The 14,868-nt window shown below is 40.3% G+C and overlaps 1 protein-coding gene across 4 annotated transcripts in view; it reads left to right on the top strand.

The window, feature by feature from the left end:
• sin3aa (SIN3 transcription regulator family member Aa) overlaps positions 1-12,568 on the top strand; it is a 33,597-nt gene extending 21,029 nt beyond the window's left edge. For all 4 annotated transcript variants that reach the window (XM_034307352.2, XM_034307353.2, XM_034307354.2 and 1 more), the window contains exons 10-21: positions 59-177; positions 295-505; positions 639-755; positions 1,921-2,159; positions 4,223-4,406; positions 5,546-6,119; positions 6,326-6,495; positions 7,292-7,465; positions 8,367-8,459; positions 8,709-8,803; positions 9,089-9,284; positions 10,704-12,568. In XM_034307352.2, coding sequence (XP_034163243.1) covers positions 59-177; positions 295-505; positions 639-755; positions 1,921-2,159; positions 4,223-4,406; positions 5,546-6,119; positions 6,326-6,495; positions 7,292-7,465; positions 8,367-8,459; positions 8,709-8,803; positions 9,089-9,284; positions 10,704-10,934 — 2,403 coding nt within the window. In that variant the 3' untranslated portion in view covers positions 10,935-12,568. The remainder of the gene's footprint in view (positions 1-58; positions 178-294; positions 506-638; positions 756-1,920; positions 2,160-4,222; positions 4,407-5,545; positions 6,120-6,325; positions 6,496-7,291; positions 7,466-8,366; positions 8,460-8,708; positions 8,804-9,088; positions 9,285-10,703) is intronic.
• Positions 12,569-14,868: the final 2,300 nt, after the last annotated feature.

The following is a 14,868-nucleotide window of genomic DNA, read 5'->3' as shown; positions in this document are numbered from 1 at the left end:
TTAGCTCGTTTTTAGCTTTCTGTCCATCACATTTACTCGTCTCTTTGTTTCCTCAAAGGTGCGGAAAGCCTTACGGAGCGCTGAGGCTTACGATAACTTCCTGCGGTGCCTGGTTATCTTTAACCAAGAAGTGATCTCACGCGCTGAGCTTGTGCAACTGGTGCTACCTTTCCTGGGGTGAGCCGTCAATCCCATCATTCCCACTGCGTGTCGTTTGCCGTGTTCATTTTTAATTACGGAAATGTCCAGTGTAGTAATTTAAATTAAAAAAAAAAAATTGTGTAATCTTCTCAGGAAGTTCCCGGAGTTGTTCACCTGGTTCAAGAACTTCCTGGGCTACAAGGAGATGTCCCACTTAGAGAGCTACCCCAAAGAGCGGGCAACAGAGGGCATCGCCATGGAGATAGACTACTCCTCGTGCAAGAGGCTGGGGTTCAGTTATAGAGCGCTGCCTAAGAGCTACCAGCAGCCCAAATGCACAGGAAGATCCCCGCTGTGTAAAGAGGTGATGCGTCTTCTTAACAATACGTAATCAATAAAGTGGACAGAAATGATGGTGAACTGTTTTTCAGTAAAATCTTACTAACTTAGAAGATCCTTTGGTTAAACACTCGTGGTCTGACTTTTTTTTTTTCCAGGTGCTGAATGACATGTGGGTTTCATTTCCTTCCTGGTCAGAAGATTCGACCTTCGTCAGCTCTAAGAAGACGCAGTATGAGGAGCACATCTACAGGTGTGAAGACGAACGTTTTGAGGTGAGCCCCCATAAGACCTTAATCAAAAGCACGTCATAGTTTGATACTAGTGGATGTGCAAGAAGTGAACGTTTAGAGGTCAGAGATAGCAATGTTTGTGTTGTCTCTGTGCCTTATTGAGTGGTGTGTCTTCAGCACACTGTCTTGACAACACACTATATGTAGGAAATAGATATAAGATATAGATATAAATAGATATAAGGTTAACCAATGCCATAAAATATACAGACACGGTTCTAATATAGAGTAGCCAATTATATTAACCCTTTCATGCAAATTATTTATTATTTAAAAATATATACAGGTCTATATAATACTAATAATATTAGTATTGCTTAATGATGCACGTGAAATGATTTTTTTGACTTTTCATAAATGTCACTTGTATTAAAAAAGAAAAAATGGATTGTCCATGTGTAAGAAAATCGTGAGTGAAAAAATGAAAACACATTATACCGTAAATTAAAAAAAAAAAAAAAAACTTCTAATGTGTTTAACACGAATTGTTAATATTCAGGTCTAGAATATTTAGGTAGTTGATGACTAAAATATTATTTTTGGAGGAAATATAGCAATTCTTGACTTTAACACGGTTTAGGACAGTTTCTGAGGTAAAATAATAATAATAATACTTGAGTGAAAATTGTAGGCATGAGACAGAATATTGCTGTGTTGAAAATCATGATACTTAATACTTGTGAGATGAATTTGCTGATGAATTTGCTGATGAATATGAATTTCCGTTTAATTTTCATCCGGAGCTGTAACTCTCGCGCATTAGACACAGCAGCAGAGGCAACAGCATACAGAGTGCGAAGTGTGCGAGTGGGAACCTCACTGCCTTGCAGCTTGCTTACTTAATTAAAATTTAATATTTATTTGTCTCGCTATCATCTTGTATCAGGACATGTCTCATACCGTGGCTTTAGTGTATCGCCTCAGGCCTAAAAGATTTCAATCTTTCCTAAAAGTTGTACGAAGACTTGCATTGACTGTGTGTAAGTGTTGCAAGAAAAGGTTAAAGAACAACAAAAAAAGAAGTTTCTACTCTGTTTTGATAAGCTAGAAAATAAGGAAAACCTGCATAAAATGATACACGAGACAAAGATATTTAAATGTATGTTATATTGTGATGGATTTCCTCCTTTGAATTGTTCCCCTCTAGTTGGATGTGGTTTTGGAGACAAACCTCGCCACTATCCGGGTGCTGGAGTCCGTGCAGAAGAAGCTCTCGCGCATGTCTGCTGAAGAACAGGCCAAGTTCCGCCTGGATAACACGCTTGGCGGCACTTCTGAGGTCATCCACCGCAAGGCCATACACAGGATATACGGAGACAAAGCTCTGGACATCATCGATGGGCTGAAGAAGAACCCGGCTGCCTCCGTCCCCATTGTACTTAAGAGGTGTGTGATTAGGGGAGAACCGCGCCGGCTCACACCTTCTCTTCCACTTCTGTGGGATTTCTATTTAATCAGTGACTAAACTTTATTTTACCACAGCATGGCTGAAGTCTTGAATCTGATTGGTCAGAAGGTGTGCGTTATTTCTCTTTAACAGCGTGGCTCGGACAGCAGTTCTGTCTATAACTTTTTATTAAAAACGCTGGTTCTGATACGTTATGTTTTCTGTAGTAACAGCTCATACACAGGGAGTGGTACATCGGACGCTCCACGTAATCAGTAATAATAAGATTAATAATAAACAGAGTAATAATAAGATTAATAATAAATAAAGTAAAATGCGTAATCGTTGAGAGGATGTCCCGATGTGTCTGAAGTTTTTTTGGCCCTGATCCCAATCTGAGTCATTTAATGTTGAGTATCTAATTTTATATAGTTTATGTATTGGGAATATAATTCAAATTTTTTTTTAACCAAGTAAACAAACTAAAAATATATTTATATGGCCCTTATTTTAACAAAAAAAAAACAAGTTAAAAACTTAAAAATATCTTTAGAAATAGCTCTCATCAATTCCACTTAACGCAGTAGCAGTCTGATGTGGTGAAAGACCTCGTAGGTCATTATGAACCTTGTTGTAAAGCTCCGATAGAGCAGCGTGTGGAATGTAGCGTCGAGAGGGTAGAGCGTACCGTGGCTCGGGTCGGGACAAATCATTGATGTGGTGAAGTTTTTGTTAGGAAACGTTTACTGAACGTTTATGGAAGGAGTCTCGAGTGTCGTTGTGTGACAGTCATAGCGTTTTGCAGAGTTTCCCAGCACAGGAAAGTCTTCAGGTCAGAGGAGTTTACGCTTTATGGTTCCTCACTAAATTGACCAGCTGTGTTTTTTTCAGAGAGAGAAAAAAGAGCGAGGTGAGAACAGGAATGAACTAACTATACAACGTTAAAAACTATAACTATAAAACGTTAAAATGCACAATGTGTGGTTCTTTTAATAAATCCCATATTGTAATTGTTGACAAGTCGCTGTGGTATAAGAGAAGAAACACACTCCAGACCATGCGGTTGTATGAAAATAATGAACTTGCACACTTCACTTGCCCTCCCAGCATGCGTTATTTCCCTAAACCACGTGATTGTCGCGTTATTATTTACATATATGATCTTTTTAGAGCAGTTTTGTTGCATGAAGTTGCAAATGCACACCTCATGTACGAAATGAAACAGTGGGACGTGCTGTTACAGGAAATGATCAACAGCATGTCCAGAAGTATTTTATTCCTCTTCTACCACATCAGTTTGACAACAATATATATATATATATATATATATATATATATATATATATATATATATATATATATATATATATATATATGTATATTTTTTTCCCCTTCTTTCTTTCTTTTTTCAATTAAATAGCAACACATTGTACATTTTAACCAATTGTTGCATTTCATATTGTGGAACATCCATGAAACGAGTTAGTTCATGTTCTCATTCACGATATACGAGCTGGAAGCTGTAGTTCTCTCACCTTCTTTTGAAGATAAGGAGACAGAAAAATGCAGCTTAGACTTTCCCGTCGTGGAAAACCTAAAGGCACAGCTTTACCTCGAACTCTTACAAAGCGTGAGCGCTGGAAACTAAATGTTAAATAAACGTCTCCTTACAGAAAGCTTCACTGTATCAATAATCACGCATGTTTTTCTTACACATTATGTGGAGCGTCTGCCATACACACATCTCTAAAAAAAAAAAAAAATTAGAATGAGCACATTAATATAAATGTGTGATTTGATTGGCAGCTGCTCTACTGTCAGAGCTGCTGTTACAGACAATTAATCAACACCTTCTGACCAATCAGAGTCGAGAATTCGATGCGTTGATGCGTATTGATCAAATGGAATCTATAAAACGGAAACAAAATGCATTTACAGTCGGATTTTATCACGTAACCAACAGTCTTGTGTCTCTTGCGACGGCGAGACCTTGTGCTTCTTCGGTTAATATGAAAGCTGCAGTATGAGCCGTAACGTGCGTCATTCTCTGTCTGTGTTCAAGGTTAAAGATGAAGGAGGATGAATGGAGAGAAGCGCAGAGGGGCTTCAATAAGATATGGCGCCAGCAGAACGAGAAATATTATCTCAAGTCCTTAGACCACCAAGGCATCAACTTCAAGCAGAACGACACCAAGGTGCTGCGCTCGAAGACCCTCCTCAACGAGATCGAGAGCATTTATGACGAGGTGAAACATTTTCACTCCAAGTTTATTCTGTCAAAAAGTTTACAGGAAAGAGCAGAAAGAACACAGATTCCAAGTAAATGTTTATATGCACTCTAAAATATCTATTCACACACACACACACACACACACACTCTCTCTTTCTGTCTAATCACATGTTTATTTCTTTATAAATTTAAAGGGAAATGAGAGAAGAAGAGAACTGACTGGACTCTGTTCAGCTTGTGGTGCCTGCATGAGTTTATTTTGTTAGTTTATTTATTTGTTTATTTTAGATTAGTCAGATTATTAAAAGATAATTAGGCTCCATGGAAATTAAAGTAAGTGAATAAATAAAGTGATTCAGAATAAATAAAGGCATGAAGTGTCCATTCTGAAGAAATTTACCAACTCAGAATTTATTTCTTTTATTTGTTCCTCGTTGTTATTCCCATGTTCACTCATTATTCATTTCTCTATTCATTTTTCATTTTGTCAGACGATATAATATCGATTTTGTGTTCAATTATTTCACAATACACTTTTCTCAGATATAGCTTTTTTTTTTTTTTTTTTTTTTTTTTTTTTTTTTTTAACAATTATGGCTGATTTGATGCTGTATGGATTTTAAAATTGTAAAAAGTAAATTTTTACAGAATTTAATTTGTTTTTATTCCTTTCCTTTCCTTTTTGTTAAGTTCTTTCGTTTGTCAGACATCATATAGAAGTATCTTTGAAACAAATTTCTCATTTTTTTAAAAAAACAGTGCAACACTACTGCTGTGTACCGTTTTGTGCATTGTAGAAATGTCTTCAAGTATCGTGACAGGATATTTTTGTCATGTCTCTGACTCCTAATGTTCAGTATTCTTTATGAGCATGAACGGATGGTACATATAAAATTATTTATATCCTTATTTACAGTTTAATTACAATAACAAGACTTTTCTCCATCAGAACACAAAATCATAAACTTCCAGGAAAATGGAGCAAAATTGTGCTTTGAAAGGTTAAACGTTCCTGAGTTCAAATTTAAAACAGAGTTATTAAAATAATTTTAAAAATTAAAACCAAGACTTGGTTTGGATGCAGCATATATTACTGGTGACTCGCCAGGAAAAAGTATAATATATAATATAATAATCTGATTGTTGTTTGTGAAGCGGCAGGAACAAGCTTCTGAGGAAAACGGGACGCCGGTGAGCGGCCCTCACCTCACCTTCACCTACGAGGACCGGCAGATCTTAGAGGACGCCGCTGCCCTGATCATCCACCATGTCAAGAGACAGACCAGCATCCAGAAAGAGGACAAGTACAAGATCAAGCAGATAATCCACCACTTCATCCCTGACATGCTCTTCTCTCAGCGAGGTGCTCTGTCAGACGCTGAGGAAGAAGAGGAAGATGAGGAGGACGCCGAGCTCGATGAAGGAGGCTCCAAGAAGCACAACGGTGTAACCGGGAGTCCCAGCAAGTCCAAACTCCTGTTCACCAACACGCCGGCTCAGAAGCTGCGCTCGTGTGACGATGCCTACAACCTCTTCTTCGTCAACAACAACTGGTACATCTTCCTGCGGCTGCACCAGACGTTATGCTCGCGCCTCCTGCGCCTGTATACCCAAGCCGAGCGGCAGATCGAGGAGGAGCTGAAGGAGCGCGACTGGGAGAGGGAGGTGCTCGGTCTCAAACGGGACAAAAACGACAACCCTGCCATCCAGCTTCGGCTCAAGGAGCCTAGTGAGTAGATGTGGCTTAAGAGAAACTTTGAATAAAAAGTTGTTTTCATTTTTATAACTGATGGTTCTGAGTGTGGATCTGAATGTGTGTATGGATTGTAGGTGGACGTCAACACACAACTAGCCTCCGAAACATGTTGTGCTCTTCTCTCTCTCTCTCTCTCTCTCTCTCTCGCGTGTTTCATGCTGTCTCTCTCTGTCTCCCAGTGGACATAGATGTTGAAGACTACTACTCCGCCTTCCTGGAGATGGTGCGCAATTTACTGGACGGAAACATGGAGGCGTCTCAGTATGAAGACTCTCTGAGAGAGATGTTCACCATCCACGCCTACATCGCCTTCACTATGGACAAACTGATCCAGAGCATCGTCAGGCAGGTCTGTACTCTCTCCTCTCTCCTCTCTCCTCTCTCTCCTCTCTCAATCCCGCACTTTAAATACTGCGTCTCAGAAATAGCTTATATACTGTATCTTATGCCATGAACCTGTGCTACATTGATTGATGTTTCCTTTATCAGTAACATATACTTAAGAGATGCCACCATCTGTGGTTTAGTCATAGCTTTTAAGATTTCTGACCCCTTATTATGGCCACGACACTTTCGTGCTTTCTCAGCTAAAACGCAGCCAAATCTAAAAATAAAATTCACCTGAAAGGAAATCCAAGTCACTGAAGGGGAACGGATGTGGGACATGAAGTTCTGGTAGTGGTTACGTTCACTTTGGAGCGTTGCAGAGACATTATCTGGGTAAACTTTGACTTGTGAATTCACGAGTGAGTGAATAGAAAGCAAAAGGGCGAGAATTTTACATTTCTGTGTCTGTAAACAAGTCGATCGATACCAAAAGTGCCAAGAAAACATGCTGTGTGTCACTATTTAATATTTTATTTCACTTTTTCATAGGTCTGCTTCAAATTTTTCTTTGGTAATCATTGATCTTTTTTGTGTTCTTGACTTGTTTGATTGATTTGTAATAAAAGAAAGAAGCAAACCCCTTTTTTTTTTTTTTTTTTTTTTTTTTTTTTTTTTTCCGAAGTTTGCGTATTTATATTTATTACAGTGCCGGTGCCTTTGAATACTTAGAGCTCTGGTATCGGTACCATATTGAAAAAAGTAAAAGGGGAATCGGTGCATCTCTAGTTAATTGCTCTTGTTTGTGTTTCTCTGTACAGCTGCAGCATATAGTGAGCGATGAGATCTGCGTGCAGGTCACAGATCTGTATCTGTCCGAGAGCAGCAGCAGTGCCACAGGCGGCTCGCTGTCCACGCAGGCCTCGAGATCCACCGCCGAGGCGACCTACCAGCGCAAAGCTGAGCAGCTCATGGCGGACGAGAACTGCTTTAAGGTAAACACTACACTCTCTCCGCACTACACCTGCTCTGTTTGTTTGTTGGTAAAGGAAGTTTAACAGTTGCAGCAGCTGAGCACAGCACAGTGCAGGAACAAACTACAGCTTAAAAGCAACAAGTAAACAATACAGCTGCAAGCTGTGATTAAGGGGGCCAAGCACTTTCTGGCCCTACGCCTTGGCGACAGAAGAAGACCAGAAGCAACTTGGACTATCGGCACTTGCTCCAAAGGAGATTTATACATTTGAAACCATGAACTTAAACCTTGTTTGTTAAGTTTGCTGAGATATGACCTCACTTCCTGTTTGGCGACATAGCAGTCAAATTGGTTTGCAGGTCATGGATAAATGTTCGGGTTGGTCTCCCGATGCTGTCTTCCAAATTTTGTGGTTCTTGTACAAAATATGTTGGAGAAGAAGTGAAAAAATTCAAAATGGTGGAAATCCAGTATGGCAGAAATTAACATTTGAACATTTTAACAGTTGAACTCAGCATGACCCAAAAAACAGAGGAAAGTGGAATTGTGTTTCTATGGCGGTATTATTACAAATCTATGTCCAAATTTTCCCTGTTGGTGGTGCTACAGGGCTCGAGTGTCGTACACCAGAAATGCTGTGCAGGTAGCTGAGACTGTCCTCTATACCTGTGCCAAATTTCTAAAAAAAATAAATAAATAAAATAATACGAAGCTTTCTGTGGTGCCACAGACTCCCACAGGAAGTATAATAACAATAACAATAATAATAAGAAGAAAACATGCAGTTCCTTCAGTGCTTGGCCCTCTATCTGATCTCTTATAATCACGATATCGATATTATATCGTGATATTTCCCAGCTCTGCTCATCGCGAAGAATGTTGTTTATTGATGCGTTTATTTTGCGCCGCTTCTCTTGTAGTTGATGTTCATTAAGAGTCGAGGAAACGTGCAGCTGACCATCGAGCTGCTGGACACAGAAGAGGAGAACTCGGATGAGCAAGGAGACTCAGAGGTGAGGAACCTCCTCCTCTTTTCCTCACAATCCACACAGTGTGCTTGGTCAGTCTTAGAGAAAATGCCGTTGTCATGTTGAACCCTGTTGAAAGCGTTTCATTGTTTTGTGTGTTTTGATGTTTTTGGGGGTTTTGATGCATCTGTTCAATGTTCTCACACTACATGAGTTTACAGTGTGTGTGTGTGTGTGTGTGTGTGTGTGTGTGTGTGTGTGTGTGTGTGTGTGTATCTGTGTTCGTGTTCCTAGCGCTGGTCAGATTACGTGGGCCGGTATCTTACTGCCGATGTGACGTCTCCAGAGCTAAGAGAACACCTGGCGCAGAAGCCTGTTTTTCTTCCAAGGTATTAATATCTGATTTATACCAACACGGCTTCAGTCTTGTTCAACATTACATGCTGGTTTTTTTTTTCTTTGTTTTGTTTTTGGTTTTTTGTTTTGTTTTGTTTTCGTTTTAAACTTGAAAGGAGGCTTCAGTTCCAGTCAATGTCCACTTGGTTCCTGTTAGTTGTTTTAGAAGGTGTTTGTGGCCAAAAACATGATTTACACCTTTCCCCAAATGTAGCTGATCACTCAAGACGTCTGGTGTTCAACACGTAACGGACGTTGATCTCCCCCTTTTGCTACAGAAATCTGCGGCGAATCCGGAAGTGTCAGCGAGGACGTGAACAACAGGAGAAGGACGCGAAAGACGGCGGAAAGAAGGAGAACGCAGAGAACATGAAGATGGAGTGCATGTTCAAGCTCAACTCCTACAAGATGGTGTACGTGTTTAAGTCCGAGGACTACATGTACAGACGCACTGCACTGCTGCGAGCTCATCAGGTAAAGTCTAGTGTTTATCAAGCTATTCCAGTCCACGCTTTATCCATAAAGACGTCATCCCGGGGGTCGTAGTGTAAAGTACATCTTTCTGTTCTGTCGTGATCGGGTTTGAAGCTTTGTTGACTTTGTATTTTGGCAAAAATTGTTGCAGATCTTATATTCCCTGTTAGACACTGACTAGGATATTTACCCCAGTCTAATATATAAATAGTAGATTCTGAGTTTATTGAATATAAATACATTCTGTCAAAATTTTAACATAGAGTGATTAAAAACGACTTACCAGCAGTGCTTTTTTTTTCTCTTTAAATGACTTTTGTCGTTTTGAAGCCATGAAGTTATAGTTTGCAGTGTGTAATTAGTAACCTAACCTCCTTGTGTTGTAACGTTACTGTTTCCACTACAGTCTTAGTGTTGTAGTGTCGTATTAGCGTTACGTAAGGAATAAAACACGACAGACGGTGCGGTTATATAGAAGTAACGCATGTCGGGGTGGTGTGATGCGGCACAACGCGAAGCAGAGTGTCGTTACAATGTTAATTTATTAATGAATGACGCATCACGTTTTTTTTTTGTTTTTTTTTAACGGTTTGTAGTTAAGATTTAAGATTTTGTTGTGGAACGTGTGAGAGACAAGTTATTTCCTGTTCTAGCTGGTATAAACAGTCATTCCTTCAGCAGGTTCTCTCACTCTCGTTCTCATTCAGCTTGTCATTTTACTGTGAACCTGGAAAGTGTTAATTCCCCTGTTCTGTTCTGTGCTCTTTAAAAAGTACCGTGATTGTTACAAAGTGCTGACACCAGCAACTTTTTTCCTAAAAAAAAAAATAAAAAATCACTACATTATGGATTATACGATTTATTTTTGTTAAACAATACATTTTTAAAAATTCCTTTCTTAGTCTTCGATGATGTGGAGCATCTTCTGTACAAGTCCCTGTGTATGAGCTGTTACCATAGAAACAATAACGTATTAATATTAATAATATAAATATAATATAATATAAATATATCGGACCTACAGTCTGAGCCGTGCTGTTATACAGAAATAACACGCACCTTCTGACCAATCACGGTCAAGAATTCAACCATGCTGTGCTATAGCATCATTTTTTTAACACTTCTGCCACATGAAATTGTATTTCTGATGATGAGATTGTTGCACAAAATAAGCGGAAACGAGGAACAGTACAGGAAGTTGATGGGCAGTTGTTATGAGCTAATTTGCATATTTTGTGATGCAGCAGTTGTATTTCAGTCTGGTAACCAGAGAGAGGCCCTTGACTACCAGCGTAAATGTGTGTGCGTTTTCTCAGGATACAACGAGGTGCCAGAAATGTAAATGGACCACTTTTTTTTTTTTTAAATTTTTTTTAGTAATTTCTCACAAAGACGTCATTTGTCTGTGTTTCTTGGCAGTCACATGAGCACGTGAGCACGAGGCTGCACCAGCGCTTCCAAGCCTGGCTGGACGGATGGCTGAAGGAGCACGTGAGCCGGGACATGGCCGCCGAAACCGCCAAATGGCTGATGGGAGAAGGGCGTGAAGGGCTCATACCCTGCACTACGACCTGCAACCCGGAGACGCTCCACTTCAGGAACATCAACAAGTACAGAGTGAAATACAGCAGCAGCTACAAAACGCCGTGAAGCGGTGAAGGCGGGTTAGATGCTTATCGGGGGAGGTTTAGTGCGCAGGAGAGGAAATGGACTTGGCAACAACTTTCTAAGGACGACATGACGGCACTCAAAAGCTCTCATGTCAGACACCAGTGGCGGCTGGCGTACGTCTCGATTCTTAACAGCGTTTTTAGCTGTACTCATGCCCACGTTTCTATCCGTGCCAAACTATGGGAAGAAAACACCCTTCCATCAAACTGCATGAAGTTTAGTCTAGAGCTAATCTCGAACAGGAGCCGTTCTCGAGTCCTGCAGAGCTGTCGCGGCCTAAAAATGAAACATTTCCCCGGACAGCTCAGCAGGTATTAATGTATTACTGTAAGCACAGGCTGCGTAATGGAAGAATATGATGCTGCCTTCAGGATTTATTCTTCCTCTCTAAATACAGATGCTGTTGAACTCGGTGATGGAAAAACTCGAGACTCAGATTTAGCTTGGGATAAGTGCACTTAACTTTGATTATTCAAAGGAATATACGTGTGTAGTTCTCTAGCCAAAGTTTAGTAATTCCACAAGCAGATCATTTCCCAGTGTAATGGCAGATATCTAATAATGAAGAACTCTTAAGAGTAAATTTTTTTTTAGTTAAAAGCAAAAAAAAAAAAAGAAAACAAAAATAGAAGAGAGCAATAAAGTTCTGCGACGTGGTGTGGTGTTTAACACAGAACGTGTTGAATGAATGAATGAATGAAGCTTGCAAATGCTCCAACGATTCATCATTTATATGTCAGAATGAGACGTGAGCACAGTTTTTGTCGGCCACCCTGGCTGTGAACCTTACAAAGTTGCTGGCAAAGCCCAATGCCAATACACCAGCTAGAACACACACACACACACAAAATACAAATGAAAATTTACAGTGGACGCTCCACAGACACACAACAGTTCCCTATTTGTAAATAACTTGTATATATATTGCCAGAACTTTTTTTTTTTTTTTTTTTTTATGACAGAGACCTTTGTTGTTGTTCTCGTGAAACTTTACAGGCTTACTGTGGAATTTAGGAAGAGCGACAGCTAAAAAGAAAACATGCAAGACAAGTTTATTACTGTTTTTACCAAAGGGAGTTGATTATAATGATTGATAGTTGTTTTCTTTTCTTTTCTTTCTTTCATTTTCTCTCTCTACTTTTTGTGTTTACTCCTCCCAACCCCCCACCTTTTGTCTTTTTTAATAGTAAAGAATTGTTAATTTTGTAAAAGTAGAAATGTATCCAGGTTCTTGTTTTTGAAATGTTTTTATAAGAAAAAAAAACAAAACAAACATTTTAATTTTTTTGGAAGTTGAAATTTGGGCTCATTTCAGCACACGTTAATCACTGCCTGTTTGGATATGCATCTGTTTCTCTAGTCTGAACACTGAGGAAGCCGAGCGCTCAAGCTCACACTGTCCTCGCGAATGTAACGCACCGCATTCGTCACGCGAGGTTTTCTTCTTCACCCTGGATAGATTTCTGCTGGATAAGAATATAAATATATATAGAAATATATAAATATATACATTTTAAAAATGAAAGTCACAAAAGCATGTCTTTTTCTGTGGAACATCATAGCCCCTTTATTTCGATATTATTTAAGATAATAATAAAAGGACATTTGTAGCAGATCTGCAGCATTTCTTTCTGCACAGTGTGTGAGATGAAACATGATGGTATGGGAAAGCGGCTCAGCGGTGCTGGGTTTAGTCAGAAGAGGGAGCCACACATTTATTTTATTAATCACTTTCAGTGTGAAGTATTCTGCCTGTGCGTCAGTGTTGTCTGTGCAGCACTGCAGTGGAGATGCAATAATCTCCTTTATGGATTTTTGATGATGTTTTTCTTTTTTAGTAGAGAGAAACCGCCGTACAGCCATATAAGCCAACAGCACAGTTTTCAGCATGTCGCTGTAACTTCTTGCTTATTAAGTTACATTTCCAAGAAAACCACAGCAGCAGAGCAAGTATTAAAATATCAGTGTTAAAATACACAACATGGACACCTGACCATCACACTCATGTGGTTCTTCCCCAAAATGTTGTCACAAAGCTGGAAGCACACAATTGTATAGATTAGGGCCTTTCGCACCACGGGAACCTTTTCATAGTACCTGAACTAATTGTGGAACTACCCACTTTTTGGCGTTTTCGCACCTCCGGAACTGGGTGCGATTTTAGTACCGACTGCCTTTTTCGAGAACCAAATTAGCTCCTACTCCAGAGCAGGGTCTAACCAGCACAACTGGTGCTATCCGTGACGTAAGTAGACGTTGATTGGCCAAACGCGTGCGAAAACGCCCTCACCCGCCATGATTTAAAACTCTGTGTAAACATACTATTCTTTCAATCGCTTTACGTATACGTCGACATTCCATGTCCATTATTGTGAAACTCGCGAGACACAACAAAAACACAGCTCCGATCGCAGCGTCCTCCATCCTCCGTTTTTTTTTACGTTGTTCTTCTTTGTTTCCGTTGTTGAACGCCGCGCACAAATGACGTCGCTGTCGACCGGCTTACGTCACTTCCTAGTGCCCGCTGTCGGTGCGAATGCAACCCTTTAAACGGTACTGGGAAATAGTTCACGCAAAATCGCCCAGTACTTTAGTACTGTAACTTTAGCTCTGGAGCTAAAGCAGTGCGAAAGGCCCTAATGTCTTTGTATGCTGTAGTTTTATAATTTCCCTTCACTGGAACTAAGAGGCCCAAACCTGTTCCAGCATGACAATGTCCCTGTGCACAAAGCGAGCTCCATGAAGACATGGTGTGTGAAGGTTGGAGTGGAAGAACTCGAGTGTCCTGCACAGAGCCCTGACCTCAACCCCACTGAACACCTTTGGGATGAACTGGAACACCGACTGAACCCCAGACCTCCTCACCAACATCAGCGCCTGATCTCACTAATGCTCTTGTAGCTGAATGAACACAAATCCCCACAGCCACGCTCCAAACTGTAGTGGAAAGCCTTCCCTTACTTCCCTTATAATAAGCTCCACTCTTCTGGGAAGGCTTTCCACTAGATTTTAGAGCGTGTTCAACAAGCGCAGATGGATGCGATGGTCAGGTGTCCACATACTTTTGGCCATATAGTGTATGTTCTAGACAAACAACATAAAATATATTTATATAGCATTTTCCCCAGCAGTATGTAGCGTTGCCTCCTGACAGCTCCATGGTCCCTGGTTTGATCCTGAGCTCAGATTACTGTCTGTGTGAAGCTTCTCCAAGTTTTATCAGGGGTTTTCCAACTTCCCAAAAAAATGCCAGGAGTAGATAGCTATTGAAAATTGCCCCTAGATGTGTGTGAATGACTGTGAATTTGTGTTTGTGTGTGTGTGTGTGCACACATGCATGGTGCTCGGTGATCGACTGACGTTCCATGCAGGCTCTATTCCCACCTCGCGCCTAATGTTTGCAGGAAAGGCTCTGGATCCACCACCACCACTCTGACCAGGATGGAAATGATTTTCACCTGCTTAAGACGTGTGATATAACGGTAACGGTAGCACTTTCTTGGTGCTTCACCTCACATTTGTACACGTATGTAATGATGTAATGATGCTGTAGATAAATGTTTCACTTGTAGCTTTTCAGCATTCCATATGAGCATTAGGACACACCGCCTCCTCAAGCCTTCTTTCCAGCTCTCTGCTGAACTTCCTGTCTTCATGAGATAATTGTCTGGCCTGAGCAGCATTAAGACGCTTTGCTTCAGTCTCCTCCAAACAGTGTGCGTTTGGCAGACAGTGTGTGCATGTGTGACAGTGCTTTCTAGGCAATTATTTTATTCCATATGGAGTGAGTCACCGCGCTGTTGCAGTTAAGTTGATATGGAAAGCAGGAACCTGTGGTGAAGGCTCACACTTCAAGCTGTTTGTTCTACTCATTAGATCAGCAAGGTCAAATTCAATGCTTTCCTGGATAGAC

This window comes from Pangasianodon hypophthalmus, chromosome 9 (genome assembly GCF_027358585.1).
Source record: "Pangasianodon hypophthalmus isolate fPanHyp1 chromosome 9, fPanHyp1.pri, whole genome shotgun sequence".
Classification (NCBI taxonomy): domain Eukaryota; kingdom Metazoa; phylum Chordata; class Actinopteri; order Siluriformes; family Pangasiidae; genus Pangasianodon; species Pangasianodon hypophthalmus.
Note: the sequence above shows the minus strand (reverse complement) of the source record. Positions and strands in the feature narration are given on the sequence as shown.